A 15,960-nucleotide genomic window follows, 5' to 3' on the forward strand; every position below is an offset into this window, starting at 1 on the left:
ATTAGAATAAAAAAGGAACTAACAATCGGATTTTTTTCGAACTGGTCTACAAACCTCCTCAGTACCAAAAAGAACAAACGGTGAAAATTTCAGCCAAATCTGCCGGGTAGTTTCTGAGATCTTAGGGAACAAATTTACCAAACTCCATTTTTATATATATAGATATGCTGCGTTTTTGGAATTAAATGCTCCAAAAGCGCGGGGAGACTAGCAAGAATATAAGGGGCTCATAACCCCCATATAGCTCAAAAAATTATATCCCTATAAATGCATCTATTCATGTGTGTATGCATTAAAAGTGCACTCCCCCCACCATGAAAAATTTATTATCCATATTATTGTCTATTATCCATACAAAATTGAGGGCTCCTTGGTAACATTTGCTATAGGCCCTGATTAATCCGGCAACGATAAGAGCCAAATATGTCATACATGAATTTTAAAAATTGCATTTAGTTTCTATATGCTTGTTTTGCATAGTAGGATATAACAGAAAAAAATGATAAAAAAAACCCCCTTGATAATACATACTTTATCTACATGCACAAAGTCTCCATTAGGAGAGCTTGAGCTTCGATCATCTCCAGACTCTGAATGTGCACCAAAATCTCCAAAGTCAATCTAAAATTAATAAATAAGAAACATCAGTAGGAAAGAAAAATAAAATTATGCTACAAATTTTACTTGTGAAACAATTGTATTAGTCTTTGTAAAATCAGTCAAAACTTTGTACTAAAATATGAATAGTAAAATCAGACAATGTAAATAAAAGAACAAATAAAAGTGAAATAAATTAATAAATTAATAAATAAACAAATAAAAATGAGCACTGATGGTTGATTTTTTAACAAAAATATTACAATACAAATAAAAAATAACATCCTATATATCCTTTTCAATCTTTAAAAATTCATATAATCTTATATTTACCCAATTGTTCCATAACTTTCACTGAACAAAAGATTTAACAAAATTTCTAACAGTATGCAATTTATATGAAATTTTTTAAAATCTTTTAATGTATGAAATTTTTCAACAACATTTATCAGAAGATTTATTACAAAACATAGAAAAAATGTAACTCGCATTTCAGTACAGTACAGCAGGGCATATTTTAAGGAAATTTGACTGTGTGGGTAACTTCAACTTCCTCGGAAGGGGGGGGGGGAGGGATTGTAAATGTGCAGTTTACGTTAGTTGAATAATCGTCAAAAAAGAGTTGGGGTGTGAAAATTGGAATTAGGGAAATTATTGCTAATGGTCGTTTTGTTCGACAGGAAAAGAGTGTAAATAACATAAATGCTGTGACTCAGCATTTAAAATAGTTCAAACAGTCACTGAGTTTTTGAATTTTTTAAATTTCATTCATTGTAATACAACCAAATTCAAATAACATTGTCTTTTTCAAAAAAAGATTTCATATAAAACCTCTCTTTGTGAAGTTTTTACAACCAAATTCAAATAACATTGTCTTTTTCAAAAAAAAAAAAAAAGATTTCATATAAAACCTCCCTTTGTAAAGTTTTTACAACCAAATTCAAATAACATTGTCTTTTTCAAAAAAAGATTTCATATAAGACCTCTCTTTGTAAAGTTCAGCTTCTGGTTTTCCTTCTCTTTGGTTTTTAATTTGCAGAAATTTTATGGTGGATGGTCACGGGTTGAAATAGGATATCCCACAGCCATTTAGAGCAATATTCAATCTTTTGTTTATTGTTTCAATTGTCGTTCCGGCACGATGGTCTGATTTGACTATATTATAACTGGAAACTACCCGCTCCACCTGCATCGAATGGGGAACACATATAGAAACACATAACCGATGGAAAAATTTAGAAAAATGTAGGTGGGCAATTTTATTTGACTGTGTGGGCAATTGCCCAAAAAAATCCCATTAAAATATACCCTGCAGTACAGTACTTACATATATGTAAAAACTAGAGCGAAAAATTATAAAATTAACAATGAACAGCAGTAAAGCTAAAATGAGTGAAAATATAAAGTTTTATAAACAAGATAGTATTTCAAGCAACAAACCCCAATTATAGTTAACATATGAGGGGAGATTAAATATTAATACACACAAGTTTAGTTTGTACTACTTTGTTTACTAGCTTTTATGCTTAAATTGGTTCCAGAAGGTAAAATATTTTAACATTATTAACTCACAAAAAAAAAAAAAAAACAATAATAAATTAACGAACAAAATTAGAAGACTTTTTCTTTTATCCTCATATATATATATATATATATATATATATATATATAAAAGCCAATGATCAAGTAACGCTCCTGATGTCACCAACAATGAAACGCGCGCTACGGCATGATAATTTGATAATGTGTTTTCGTAAAAATGCAGGGAAAGGCTTTATTGTGACAAGGCTGAACTGGATCCAGGAACTTAACTGTTTTACTTGTAAGAATGTGTCATTTCAAGGGAATGAAAAAAACAAAAAAGTGGTCAACAATGAACGCTATCTACTGGAGTTTAGGGTTCATCCACTAAAGTTAAAAGTTAAAATTTCAACTATCAAAATATCACCAAACAGGCAATGGCTTTGTTCAAATGTAGCAGCAATTTTCAACTATCATATCTTGACGGGTGATTTTCTAGTTTAAAAATCATAGGCAATTCCTAATTAAATTATACAATGGTGTGCAAAAATTGAGGACGACACGGTTTTTTCAATATAACTTTGTACAAAAGCTTTCCAAATCAGCACATTTAATACTGTAAGATCCCCAATACGTAAGGACATGTGTAAGGTAAGCAACACTTACTAATAGAGAAATCATAGGGATAAAAAGAAGCTTTATTGAAAAAGTAGCATGGAGCGCAATGCGACTGAAGGCCGAAACATCCCTGTGATAGGTGTCCAGCAAGAAACATCTGGTCTTTAGTAGGGGATATGATATCTCCCGACTGCTAGGCAGGCTTCACAGAGTCTGCCCATGCTGAGACTGAGGGTGTCAATGAGTTGTTGAGGCATTGCTGCCCATTTGTCTTGCAGCGCCAATCGAAGCTCCCGAATCATTACTGGTGGTAAGGTACGAGCTGCCAAGCGTCTGCCTAGAGAATCCCATACATGCTTGATGGGATTGAGATCCGGAGATCGTGCCGGCCAATCCTTACGTTCAATATCCTCACTCTCTAAGAGCTGTTCGGCAGCTACTGTGTGATGACATGATGCATTGTCGTCCATAAAAAGGAACTGCGGACCCATAGCGCCTCTAAAAAGGTGCACATATGGAAGAAGAATCTCGTTACAATAATGGGTCCCGTTGACTGAACCTGCGTCGAAGATGTGAAGGTCTGTACGACTACCAAGCATGATGCCTCCCCAAACGAGATCACCGCGATCTCCATACCTGTCCCTTTCAATGATGTTTGAGGGATGATTGCGGCTTCCCCGCTCTCTCCAGATGAGTATGCGATGAGAATCGCTACTCAGACTGAATCTGCCCTCATCTGTAAAGAGTACTCGTCCCCATTCATTGTCTCTCCAATTCCGGTGTTCCCGGCACCACAGAGAACGTCTTCTCCGATGGGCAGGCGTTAGAGGTACACACCGTATAGGGCGTTGTGCAAACAGACCACCACCGTGCAGTCTTCTGGCCACGGTAAAACGCGATATCGGTCGTCCAGTGGCCTGTGTCGTGTGTCTAGCGATTTCTCCCGCTGTCTGCCGCCTGCTTCTTCTGGCCTGTAAGACAATATACCGGTCATCTGCGGGTGTGGTTCCTCGTGGACGACCACTATTGAACCCCCGGATAGCTGTTCCTGTAGTTTGAAATTGTCTCCAAAGTCGTGAAATAATGCTGTGAGCAATTCCGAACTCTGCAGCCACACTTGTCACACTGCGGCCTTCCTCCAACTTCCCAATGATTCGACCTCGGGTAAAAGCATCCAGATGTCGTCTAACAGATTGATTATTTGCAATTTCTCGGTGAGGCAGCAACTCGGTGTGATTTTAACTGCTATATGGCGTGCAATCTCTTTGCCAAAAATACTGATCTTACAACGAGAACATGCTTTATACTACTCAGACACTCCCCCATTACGTCTGACTGCATATCTGCGCATGTGCTACCGTACATCACCTTACTTGATCTCCTGATTGGTCTTTCTCTCCGCTCTGCCTCTTCGTTCAGCTGATATGCTAATTTTTCGACTTCGTCCTTAATTTTTGCATTCCAGTGTATATTATTTATATGCAAGAGTTAATTCTCTCATACATGAACTGCTGCAACATGATGCCATTTTATCATTCATACGTCCTCTCCATACACTATGGATGCATGTGACATTGAAAACATATGCTCTCATACACAGTGGAACCCTAATATAATGTAGTCCATTTCGTAGGTTATCCCGCTCAGAGGCGTGCACAGGAGGGAGAAAGAACACCTGTTGGACCGGGTACAAGCCTGAAGGGGGCCCACTATTTTTAAAACTAGGCGTGAAATATAGAAGTAAACAATATGGAGGGTGGCCCAGAAAAGTCACTTGTGACGTACCCTAAAATTTTTTGATCCCGCTTCCGACGTCATTTTCTGCTGGTGCATGATAAAGACTACACTGATAATGCTAAAACGTCCCAGATTTTACGGAAATTCACCTTTTTCAGAAAGTTTGCTGAATAATTTTTTCTATTAGCAGATCAAAATATCTTTTTTTATCTATACAAGACTCATGCATAATTTTTTTCCAGGTTTAGATTTTTTCAAGATAAATTTGTTTCATGGCAATTTGAAGCTGTTTTCCCAATTGGACCATTTTTTATCACTGGTCCGACAGCAAACGTAAAATCACGGTTCCACTTTATACTTTTTGCAGTAAAAGTAATCAACTATGCAAGTACAACACACAATAATTGGATGGATTTATCTTCAAATCATTCTGAATAACAAAAAGCACTAAGTTAAGTAAATAAGGAGTTTGTATACAGAAACAAATGCAACTTTTAAAAACATACCTGATCATCTGCAGCATCAGTACTTCCACTTTCCACATCCAATGGAATCACAGGAGTTGTAACCTCGATCACTTCGGGAGGTTCACCTGTTCTCCATTCAAAAGTAGTAGTATTTCCTTTCTCAATTATGTGCTTAAGCATAGGAACACAAATGGATTCAGCATCTCTAAAAATATGCAGTACCATCAGCAAAATGAAACAAACTATAATTATGTATTAACTTTGAGCTTATTGATATCAGCTCACAAATTAAGTCTATGTTACTAAGATAAACTTATCAGCTACTTCAAAGTCTTAAAGGATTCGAAATAATTGAGAGTTCTTTCTAATTTGAAATTTATCACAAGAAACAAACACACAGACTCAAAATTTAAAATTTGCAAATGACAGAAAAAAAAAAAAAAACATAAATCATCATAATATTTTAACAAAACTGAGTTTTTGCTAAGTTATAGTACACATCATGAGCGTTTCGGATTTGTTTTATTTTAATTGCATTTCCAGTTTAAATGAAAGAGTTTGTTTTTGATACTCTTTAACACTAAACATTAATATTTGGTTAACATAACTAATTACAGATAAATTTGGCAGTCAATGCAAAGCCAGTTACAATTCAGCAAATAATATTTACCTGTTAAGTGTAAAATTTAAAAATGAAACATAATAATTTCGAACATGCACCAAGTCTTTAGCTGAAGCTGAGATAGCATTAAGAGCATCAGGTAGGTCATCTAATAGTGACAAAAGTTCTTTCTTGATGTTTTTCCCCTTTAAAAAAACGAAAAAGAAAGAAAAGTTTACAGAAAAATTCAAATTCAAATATTTCCCATAAATAATTTGGAAATAAACATAAGAATAAGGATTTAAGGATGAAAAAGCTTGTGCTTTACTTCAATTTCTATTTGCTGACAAGATGTAGCATAATTTTCTCTCATTGCGTGTTCATTTTTAGCATAATCAGCTTCTTTCTTGATACATTCCTAAAACAAGTAAGAATTACAAACATAAGGTCAAATTAAAGACAGTTCATGACAATGTTTTTTTATTACTGATTAAATCTCTAATGGTTACTTTCTGCTGAAACTCTCATTTGTTTTTTGTTTTTTTTTTAAACAGTGCAAAAATTAAGCGTATTACAAAATAAGATAAAATCAACAAAGTAAAAAGGTCTTAGTATTTTTTTTTTTAATGTAGAAGTCTGTTTTGAGGTAACCCCTCTTGATGCAAAATGACGTGAGCTTTTAGATGTAAAGATTTATGACAAAAGTCACTTATGCCTCATAAGCAGGGGCTAATTACAGAATAGGCTAACTATGTCATGGTCTAATGTGCCCCATATGGCTAAAATTGTGTTAGCAAAAAATGTAAGTTTTAATGCCAAGAGCACTGAAAATGCAATTTGCCTTGGGTCCCCAATATCTTAATCAAGTTGCCCATAAGTTAATATCTTTGTGCATTGAAAACAGGGTTTCGTGGAACAAAGAAACATAATCTGCAATTTTTGTCAGTCTGTATTTTTATGCTGTTGATTGTACTTTTGCTCCTTAGCTCAAAGGTATTTATTTCTTAGAATACAAAATGAAATGGAACTTAATTGAAATATTGGTGAATTGAAATACAGCAAAACCTGTAAAGTTGACCACCCTTGTAAGTTGATTACCTGTCTATGTTGACCACCAATATGCACCAAATTTGGCTGACATTCATATAACAAACCCTTTGTAAGTTGACCACCTGTTTAAGTTGACCACTAAAGTACTGCACCGCAAGTGGTCAACTTACACAGGTTTCACTGTACTGGTAATTGATTAATTAACCAATCTAATCAATTTAAGGGATAAACCTTTTTCATAAAATTATTCTCATTGAATGATTATTTTTATCCATCCTCAGCATTGTAACTAACTAATGCACAATAATATATCAATATAATTTGTTTATAACCAAACACATAACAAACTACCTAAAGAAAAAATAACTGAATTTTGTAAAAATTCTATACTTTTCACAATGCACTCAAAAGGGTAAAATTACTTTTCTTGGTCAGAAAGGAGTTTTAGTATCCCTGCAGTTTTTAATTATTCCAAGAAAATGACACCACAAACAAAGAAAAGAGCAGCTCAAGTCATTTTAAACCAAACTTTCCCAGAAATGCATGTTTCAACACTCAAATTTATAATTAGATAATGGTAAGAAACTCTCTACCTGACTTGAGTAGTACTTCTTTTTGTTTTTGGTGTGATTTTCTTGGAATAATTGAAAATTGAAAACTACAGGAATACTTAAACTGTCCATTCTGTCACAGAAATTTATTTTGTCCTTTTAAGTGCATAATGAAAAGTGCTTAGTATTTAAAAAAAATTCTGCTATTTTATTCTTTTTAGTGTAAATGTATTTCAGAAATAGTATGATATTACCATCACAAAATTTCACCTTATTTTTTCATTTTTTCTCCATACTGAAAGAAAAAAAAACCTATATACTTGCCTAAAACTTTAAGCAGTTGGCACTAAAAAATAATAATTGTTCCTCTCTAAGATTTATTTGTATGATAATTTAATTAAAACCACTTAAATATTAAAGGTTTCCCAAAAAAATTTATGCTTCACAAACATACAAACTACTCCAGATAAAGATACTTATATGTCTCTTTACTTTGTCCTGTTATTGATCATTGGCATAGATGAGGATAAATATCCTACGAGGGCAATGATAGGGAATAAATTTCATGCTTTCCAGAGGTGCCTTCACTCAAAATTTTCAATATGATCATTATTTAAACTACTGGTGTAAGGCAATGAATTTTTGAGAAAATGGGTTTTATATTTTATCATTTCATGCAGAAATTGCGCGATCTTTACTGTTTTCCATCCTAACTGAAATAATTTTATTTTAGAATTTTATTTTTTAGCTTTAAGTTGTACCATAATTTAAAGAAATCATTTAGTGAAATCCCGAAGTCTATAAGTGGCCTAGTTGCTGCTATAAACAAAAGCAGGCCTCAGAATTTCCGCAACAAACATGCCAAGTATAATAAAAGTGCTTAAAAATGATCTAAAATACCGAATATGCTATCTTTTTAACTATAGCCTGAAGGCATCGCAGACAATGCAAAGTACGGGGTCACAACGATGACATACTGGCATGTTTAAGGTAACTAACAACAGAAGCTTTGGTCCACTTGCATAAACATTTTTTAGATTGACACTTTATAGATAAACCAAATCAAATCGAGCAACATGCATTCACAAAAGATTTTTCCATAAAGAAACGTTTTTTTTCAAAATGTAATTTTAACCCATTAAAATATTTTCAGCATTTATAGCTTGCATCACACAGGGCCACATGGAGATATTTATCACACATTTACAGATACTAACCTCTTGAGTTTGTTGAGCCTTCATGAGTTGTCTTTTCAAAGAAGGCAATTCATAAACAATATTTCGGATCAATAGCTGAGCAGCCTCACCTTTAAAAGAAAGTATTGACAATGGTATCAAAGATTTTCCACTAAAAAGTTCTGTAGCTGAAAATGAGTGCAATTTTGTTTACCAAGGTAAATGCTGTCTTTTTCATACAATTTAACAATCTCCAACCAATCTTTCATTCTTTGGGAAGAATACTGTCCAAAAATATTTTTTGATGAAGATTCAGTGGTTTTCAAAATATCAACAATCTGCAGGCAGTGGAAATAATTGATGTCTGAAAGCAAACATAAAGGATAAAGATACACAAAAGACTGCTTTTAATATATGTAGATAATTTTCTACACACATATATATATATTAAAACCGGAATCAGTCAATTTTCAAAGCCTCAAAACCAAAGACAAAAACTGAAAGTAGACAAGCAGAATACAATTGATCATACAATGAAATCCCTCTAATGCGGACACTAATGGTACAAAAATTTTTGTCTGCAATAGAAGGGTGGTCTGCAATACAGGAGTTTATTAATGTTATTTGTCTTGGAATCGAGGAATTGAAAATTGTCCACGTAAGAGGGGTGTCCGTTAGGAGAGGTTTTACTGTATAATTAGTATGAATACAGCTAATATAAAGCTTTTTTTAAAAGCACATATGGATGCCTCAATTGCTAAATTGATTATCTCCACCTTAAAAAAAATCCCCATTTCTGCTTAAATAGTGCTTTATCAATGCTTTGCATGTGAATCTATATCAAAGTTTTGGCTCATTTCTGACCCTGTGATGGCAGAAAATGTAACCAAGGGCCTATTCACTCCTATGGATAACACTACCTTCTTGATAACTTTTCTCAACTTTTTGTTTTATGGAGTTAATCGATTTGTGAATTTCAAGTGAGGCATTCATATAACATTCGTGAACATGCCCTTAATTTAAAACTTTGAATTTTCATATTAACAGAATTCAATACCATCTGTTTTGGATTTTAATAAAGCAATAAATTAGGGAATTTGAGGGAGGGAGGAAGAGGAGGGAAGAATGATCAACTTTAGATTGAAAGAATTATGATATGGTAATAGTTTATTGGTCACTAGTGATACCCGCACGGCTTCGCCCGCAATAGAAAAATCAAAAGGTCTTTTGGTTCGCCTGTATATTTACAAATAATGTATAGTGAATTTTCTCGCCAGTTGGCTTGTACCGACATTACGGTTCCACGTTATGATAATTTCGTATCTCGCCAATTGGCTTGTGCCCATGTTACGGTTCCACGTTACGATAATTTCGTAATTTATGATACTTTTTTTCTTAAAATTGGAATAAAAAAAGAACCACATCGAATTTTCGAAAAATCGCTTCGAGGTGCACACCCCCATGCTACATACTAACTTTGTGCCAAATTTCATGAAAATCGGGCCGAACGGTTTAAGCGCTATACGCGTCACAGACATCCTACGGACATCCTACAGACATCCTCCGGACAGAGAGACTTTCTGCTTTATTATTAGTAAAGATGAAACACAAGAAACATCTCCTTACTTAAATTTTTCAGCAGAAAATGTTATTTATGCATAAAAGATCAGAAATGTTAACTTTCAAAATGAACTACCATATTTTTGGGAGTAAGTGCCCTATCGAAATATATTCTCAAGAGTTTTTTTAAAAATGTATCTTCAATACATTAAAACTTCTTTCCTAATGTGATTATCATTTGAATAAACATACCCTACAGAAGAGAACCTTCGAAACTCTCAATTTCTACAACCTGATGAACAAAAAATAATTAAGGAAAATAGCACATGTAGGGCTTGTGCAATTTCTTGATACATAGTGGAGCGCCACAAATCCGCCAAAGGCTGAAACCTGCATGGATTTTTTCTGTTTTTTTTTTAAATTATTTTTTTACAAGTTTTTTCTTCGCTCTATGAATTTTTTTTCCCATTCTTATTTTATTCATGTCTCTAATCATCCAAATCAGGATAATTTGCCCAAACAATTGTTTTTACCTCATAATTTGCGGATAGTGTGTTTTGTTTTAATACATTTTTCGCATGCCAAGTAATGTAATCAAGGGCGCCAATAAGGGGGGGGGGGGGCTCGAGCCCCCCTTAGAAATTAGAACTTCCTTCTTTTTAGTACTATTTTCTTTCTAAAAATGTAAAAACATTTCTTCTCCAGCTGTTAATGAATAAGTTATTAAAAATGTCATTTTTTAATAACTCTAATCTGCACTGAAATTAGTTTCCATAGGGATAATATCCTGTTAAACCATGAAGAAAATATCTGAGCCCCCCCCCTATAATTTTGCATATAGGCGCCCTTGGATGTAATCAAATGAAAACATTTATTCAAAAAAAAAAAACATTTGAATTTCTGTTCAATATGCTTTATATTGTGTACTACTGATGAAAAAATAAAAATAAGAAATTTCATAAATCAAAAGCAGATACTAAAAGATTGTTGCAGAGTTACAGCAAAATGCTACTATTTTGCATGACACCTGGCATCAAAGAAACACGAAAATAAGTCAAAAATACAAAGAACTCAACATGTAAAAGTTAAATGTGGATTATTTTAGACATTTCAATCGGAATCAAATGCCTTAGCTATTACAAATTTATACCAAGTAATTTCAAACTGGTGCCGTTTATTGGTTTTTGTTTGATGGTTACTCTAAGAGAAATTGCAACTTTTGGGTTTGAAAGGTTTTTTAAGTAACAGCTAAAAGAATTAATTTTATTATTATTTTTTAATGATTATACATTATTCAATCATTCTAGGAATTAATCGCTGAATATTTCAAAGTTTTTATGTTGCGTTATTTTTTCAGTTTTAAGATATTGCTTAAAAAGTTGGTTATTTAAGGGCCTGAAATATGCAAAATCCTAAAGTCCACACAAGCACTTCTCCCATGTTGTGAGGATTTTACCCTCCTATATATATATATATATATATATATATATATATATATATATATATATATATATATATATATACACACCAGGGTTCGCCGATACATATCAGTCAATATATACCATGATATATATCACGATATTTTTTCAACTACTGTATTTTCAATATAAAAATTATATGAACATAGTAATGATGTTCATTTAATATTAAAAATAACCAAAAAGTTATGTACTATATTTTATGATGCATTGATACATCATTAATATAACAGAGTAATATAATATTCCTTTTTTATTTTCATAACTCTATTAGTAATGTAACAATTTTAATTCATATTACAAGTGGCTTATTAAATATTAAGCATTAGTCAAAAAAAAAAAAAAAAAAAAAAAAAAAAAGAAATGTCTTATGACTGTGCACTGACTAATGCATATTTTTTATGTCTGAATCATACAACTGTAAAAGTAGCTAACAAGAAAAATGAGTAAAAGAGCCAATGCTAAATTAGAGGAAGGTTGTTTAGCATCGGACAAGGCTGCTTCTTAATTTTGCCGCCAGGGGCAGTACGTACTGGGTCAACATAGTGTGCTGTATTGGGTAAGAAAGCCACAGACACCATATTGGTTCAAATCAACCGTTCGTTCTGGTGTGCAAAGCTAGTTGTTTGTTTGTTGAGAGAATTGCAGTGCACAAACTAAACTTCTGGGGCATATATTTACACATAGAGTAAGTTATTTTGTTTCGTTGTTATACCTTTAGACTGATAGTATATTAATCTAAGTATTATGGGCTATAAAAGTGTCTAGTTTAAGTAATAACCTAGTGGTGGTTAAACAACTGTAGCTTTACAGTCGGGTTGTATCGGACAAACCAATTTCGGGTTGTGTCGGACAAAGTTACTGGCACCAAAATAAAATACTGACGGTGTTTTTCTTTGTCCAACAGGTTGAAATGGAAAAATCACGGCATAAATGGGATGAAACAAATATGAAAGAAGCCATTGAAAAAGTTGGACTTAATAAAATGACCATTAGCCAACCATAGGCTATATTTTTCAACTTTTATAAAAAATTATTACTTATTTTCATTTTTAGACATGTATACTATTCTAAGTAACCAACTACTTTGTTCGTTTGATTTTTTTGCACATTAAAATGTTATTTCTGAACTATTTGTTTTTATTTCAACATTTTAATGTTTTATCCGATACAACCCTCCAAAATTTAAAATTGGCCAAAAATAGTTTGACAAAAATTTGTTTAAAAAATAAGAACACATGTTTTTTTAACCAAAGTTTACAATCTATGTTAGATAACTTAGTACAGCATAATTTAGTGTAAAAACTAATTCCTTACAAATAAAACAAAAAGTGTTATGATTGAAATGGCTTAGGTGTCCAATACTACCCGACCTTCCCCTAACTCCATTAAAATTGATAAAAATGTAAAATGAAATATTAGATATAAATAATGAAAAAACCCATTAATTTTCAGTCTACATATTGTAATAACAATATAAAAAAATAAAGAGTGATTTGAGGATGCATTTACTATTTTGAAGACTTTAATTTGGGCTGATTGAAAATATCGGTTATATATAAAAATATCCGATATATATCAAAATATGATATTTTCGAACCCTGATAAACACACACAGTGGAACTTCTCTTAATGAACACCTCTAATTAGCAGTTTTACAGGTCCAGACTCAAATCACAGGCAGTTTCAACATGTATGTTATAGGAGGACATCCCATGCTAACTAGAGTGGTGTCTTATGCCTGCTATCTAGAGTGGATAACACTTTAGGAGGCAGACACAGAAAAATGGAGTTATCTTTTTAACCAAATATTTCTTCCTTGATCATTTCTTCAAGTCAACCATATATACACTTGCCAGACATCCCGGTTTGACCAGAACAGCCCCGGTTTTCAGACTTAATCCAAGTGTCCCGGTCGGCTTACTTCACATTATGGTAAGAGATAAATTTGATTATAGATGACCAAAAGAAGTGCAAAAATAATTAACTGTGAAGGATTATTAAGGATAATTTCTGATATTTGTAAAATAGACATGTAAAATCAATATCATATTAGTTTTTGAAGATTTTTAAAACAAGATTAAAACCAAACAAGACTTTCTAAAAAAAAACCTTAGTCAGTGAAAAATACAGATAAATATTGTTCAAATCTTTATTCGTCTTTTAAAGTGCTTCTTTTTACTTAAGTAACTCACAAATATTAACATATGAGAAATAAAATGTCTAAATTTGTCTGCTTGTGTCATTTATTATGACCTCAGGTTTAGGTTGAAAATAAGTAACAATTTATTCACAGCATTGGGAATGAACTACTCTCTGAAACACTCTAAAAACCAGTTAATGATGTGTATCCTTTTGAATATCTGCTACACAGGGGTGAATGGTGGAGGGGGGGGGATGACTTACACTTACTATTAAAAAAAAAAGACATCACTAAAAAAAAAGCTTTAATATGTGAACATGTTATATACTTACAAGTACCAGCTAACAGCTGAGCTATTTCGTCAACAGCAGGCATATCTTGAATAGCACTATTAATCATCTTTCGGATGGTTATGACATTTTTCTGCCAATCATGGGGACATATTCTACGACTGGTCAACCAATCTAAATGTAAGAAAAGTATTAAGTTACAGCAACTAGCACTTTTGGCATAAAGATGATTTTTTTTTGTTTCAGCTTCTTCTCTCAAAGTATTTGAAATATTAAACACACATCAATAAGTTCCAAAACTAAAATTAAAAAAAAAAATCTTTTGACAAATTAAAAGTTTTGCAACCAAGAATTGCAGGCAGGTGTATACTCACTGTTTCTGAAAGTTATAAGATCAGTTATTTTTTATTATTGACATCTTTTTTATGTCTTTTCATCCAAAACCCAATAAATTCCATTTATTTGACCAAGAATTAATTTGTGTGCGTATGTGAATCCCAGTACTAAAAAAAAAAAAAAACTCGAGTTAAATAAAGGAAATGATGGTGAGTTTTTCAAAAACTCTGTGCCTCAACAATTTTGAAACTTTTGCTAAAATATGAAAATTTTACGAAAGACACAAATTAGTCCATCAGAAATCAACAAAAGTCCTATTCAACTCCAAGAAAATCTGCCAAATTAATAAATTTAAAAAAAAACATTAAATTACATTGAAAGTTTCATTAAATTATGAAATAATCTGCCAATTTTATCATTTATTATCAATCTTGCCAAGAAACCCACACTTATTCATACTGTGTCTAAGAGGCAATTAAGTAAAACATTTATTTAAAAAAAAAGGCCCACTTCAAAACTAAAGCTGGAAATTGCCCTAAAAGCAAAAAATAGTTTTATTCCTTGAACACTATTGATACTAGATTGAAACATAATTTTTTAAGTCAGCGAAAAAGTTAAAGTAAAATAATGAATAACCATATTTTGTTTATATTTTTCAATAACCACTCAATATTAAAAACTAATTAATGATACCCTTACACAAATATGTTATTTATCAATGTAATGTAAACAAATAATATTGAATAACCTGGGTCCGTTAAAATTTATATTTGTAATTGAACTATAGCAGGTGTCAAACCTAACCTGGCAGCGTAATAATGCTGTGATGAGGATCCGCATGGCCTTCACAATGCTGCCAGGTTAGGTTTGCCTCAAGTATATCGGGTTACATATAATTTTACCTATTTCGTTTTTCCTTTTACGGATTTCAAAAATTATGTTTAAAAGTAGTATTAATGGTGTATACAAAGAATAAACTATTTTTTACTTTTTAGAGGAGTTTTGAACACCAATTTCAAGTCAGTTCTTTTTTTTTTTGCAAAATTATTTTTATTTTGTTCCTTTTAGAATAAATATTTTTCAGAAATAGTTTGATGTTTTTATCACAAACCTTCATACAAACCCTATGTTAAAAAAAAAAAAAAAAATCCATTAGCATTTCACTGAACTTACTGACATATTGTCATATCAGAGCGACAGTAAGACACAGAAATAACAGTAAGAATCCCAGAAATAACAGCAAGATATCCTACTGTAGCTCTGAGGCGACAATATATTCAGTGGGGTACTCTGTGAAATAATAATGACTTTACTTACCTAAGAGTTTGTTAAGGTGAATATCAATTGGAATATCCAGTTCATTCTGCAAAAAAAGAGAAAAATATTAAAAAAAAAAAGAAAAGAAAAAAGAAATCAAACCGTAAGTTAATGAAAGATGTGTGATGTTATATTTCAAGTGAATAAGTTTACTTGTGTGTACATATACTTTAATTCAGAAGTTATTATTTTTTTTGTATAAATCATCATTTAAATGAACATTCTCTCAACATATAATTTTTACATGGCAGGGGTTACACTTTTCGTATCCACACTTGAATCTATGGCTCACTTCCAAACGCAAGATTTTTCTTGTATTTTCCACAAGCAGTTGTTACTTACAGCGAAATGAAGTTTTAAAATGATGGCTACTGTAAACTTCTCCTTTCCAATTCAACGTACAGTGAAACTTGTGTAAGTTGACCACTTGTGATGCAGTACTTTGGTGGGTTTTTTTTGTCATTTTTTGCATCATGTATTCATTTTTTGAATAATTCAAATATTTATTCTGTTCAACTC

The 15,960-nt window shown here is 32.2% G+C and overlaps 1 protein-coding gene across 2 annotated transcripts in view; it reads right to left on the reverse strand.

The window, feature by feature from the left end:
- LOC129224237 (CDK5 regulatory subunit-associated protein 3-like) overlaps nucleotides 1-15,960 on the reverse strand; it is a 44,936-nt gene that overhangs the window by 24,414 nt on the left and 4,562 nt on the right. For both annotated transcript variants that reach the window (XM_054858663.1, XM_054858662.1), the window contains exons 2-9: nucleotides 15,442-15,487; nucleotides 13,831-13,962; nucleotides 8,532-8,681; nucleotides 8,360-8,448; nucleotides 5,870-5,959; nucleotides 5,611-5,747; nucleotides 4,980-5,145; nucleotides 532-621 (exon numbers count right to left, since the gene is read on the reverse strand). In XM_054858663.1, the coding sequence (XP_054714638.1) occupies nucleotides 532-621; nucleotides 4,980-5,145; nucleotides 5,611-5,747; nucleotides 5,870-5,959; nucleotides 8,360-8,448; nucleotides 8,532-8,681; nucleotides 13,831-13,962; nucleotides 15,442-15,487 (900 nt within the window). The remainder of the gene's footprint in view (nucleotides 1-531; nucleotides 622-4,979; nucleotides 5,146-5,610; nucleotides 5,748-5,869; nucleotides 5,960-8,359; nucleotides 8,449-8,531; nucleotides 8,682-13,830; nucleotides 13,963-15,441; nucleotides 15,488-15,960) is intronic.

Source organism: Uloborus diversus, chromosome 6, assembly GCF_026930045.1.
Source record: "Uloborus diversus isolate 005 chromosome 6, Udiv.v.3.1, whole genome shotgun sequence".
NCBI lineage: Eukaryota > Metazoa > Arthropoda > Arachnida > Araneae > Uloboridae > Uloborus > Uloborus diversus.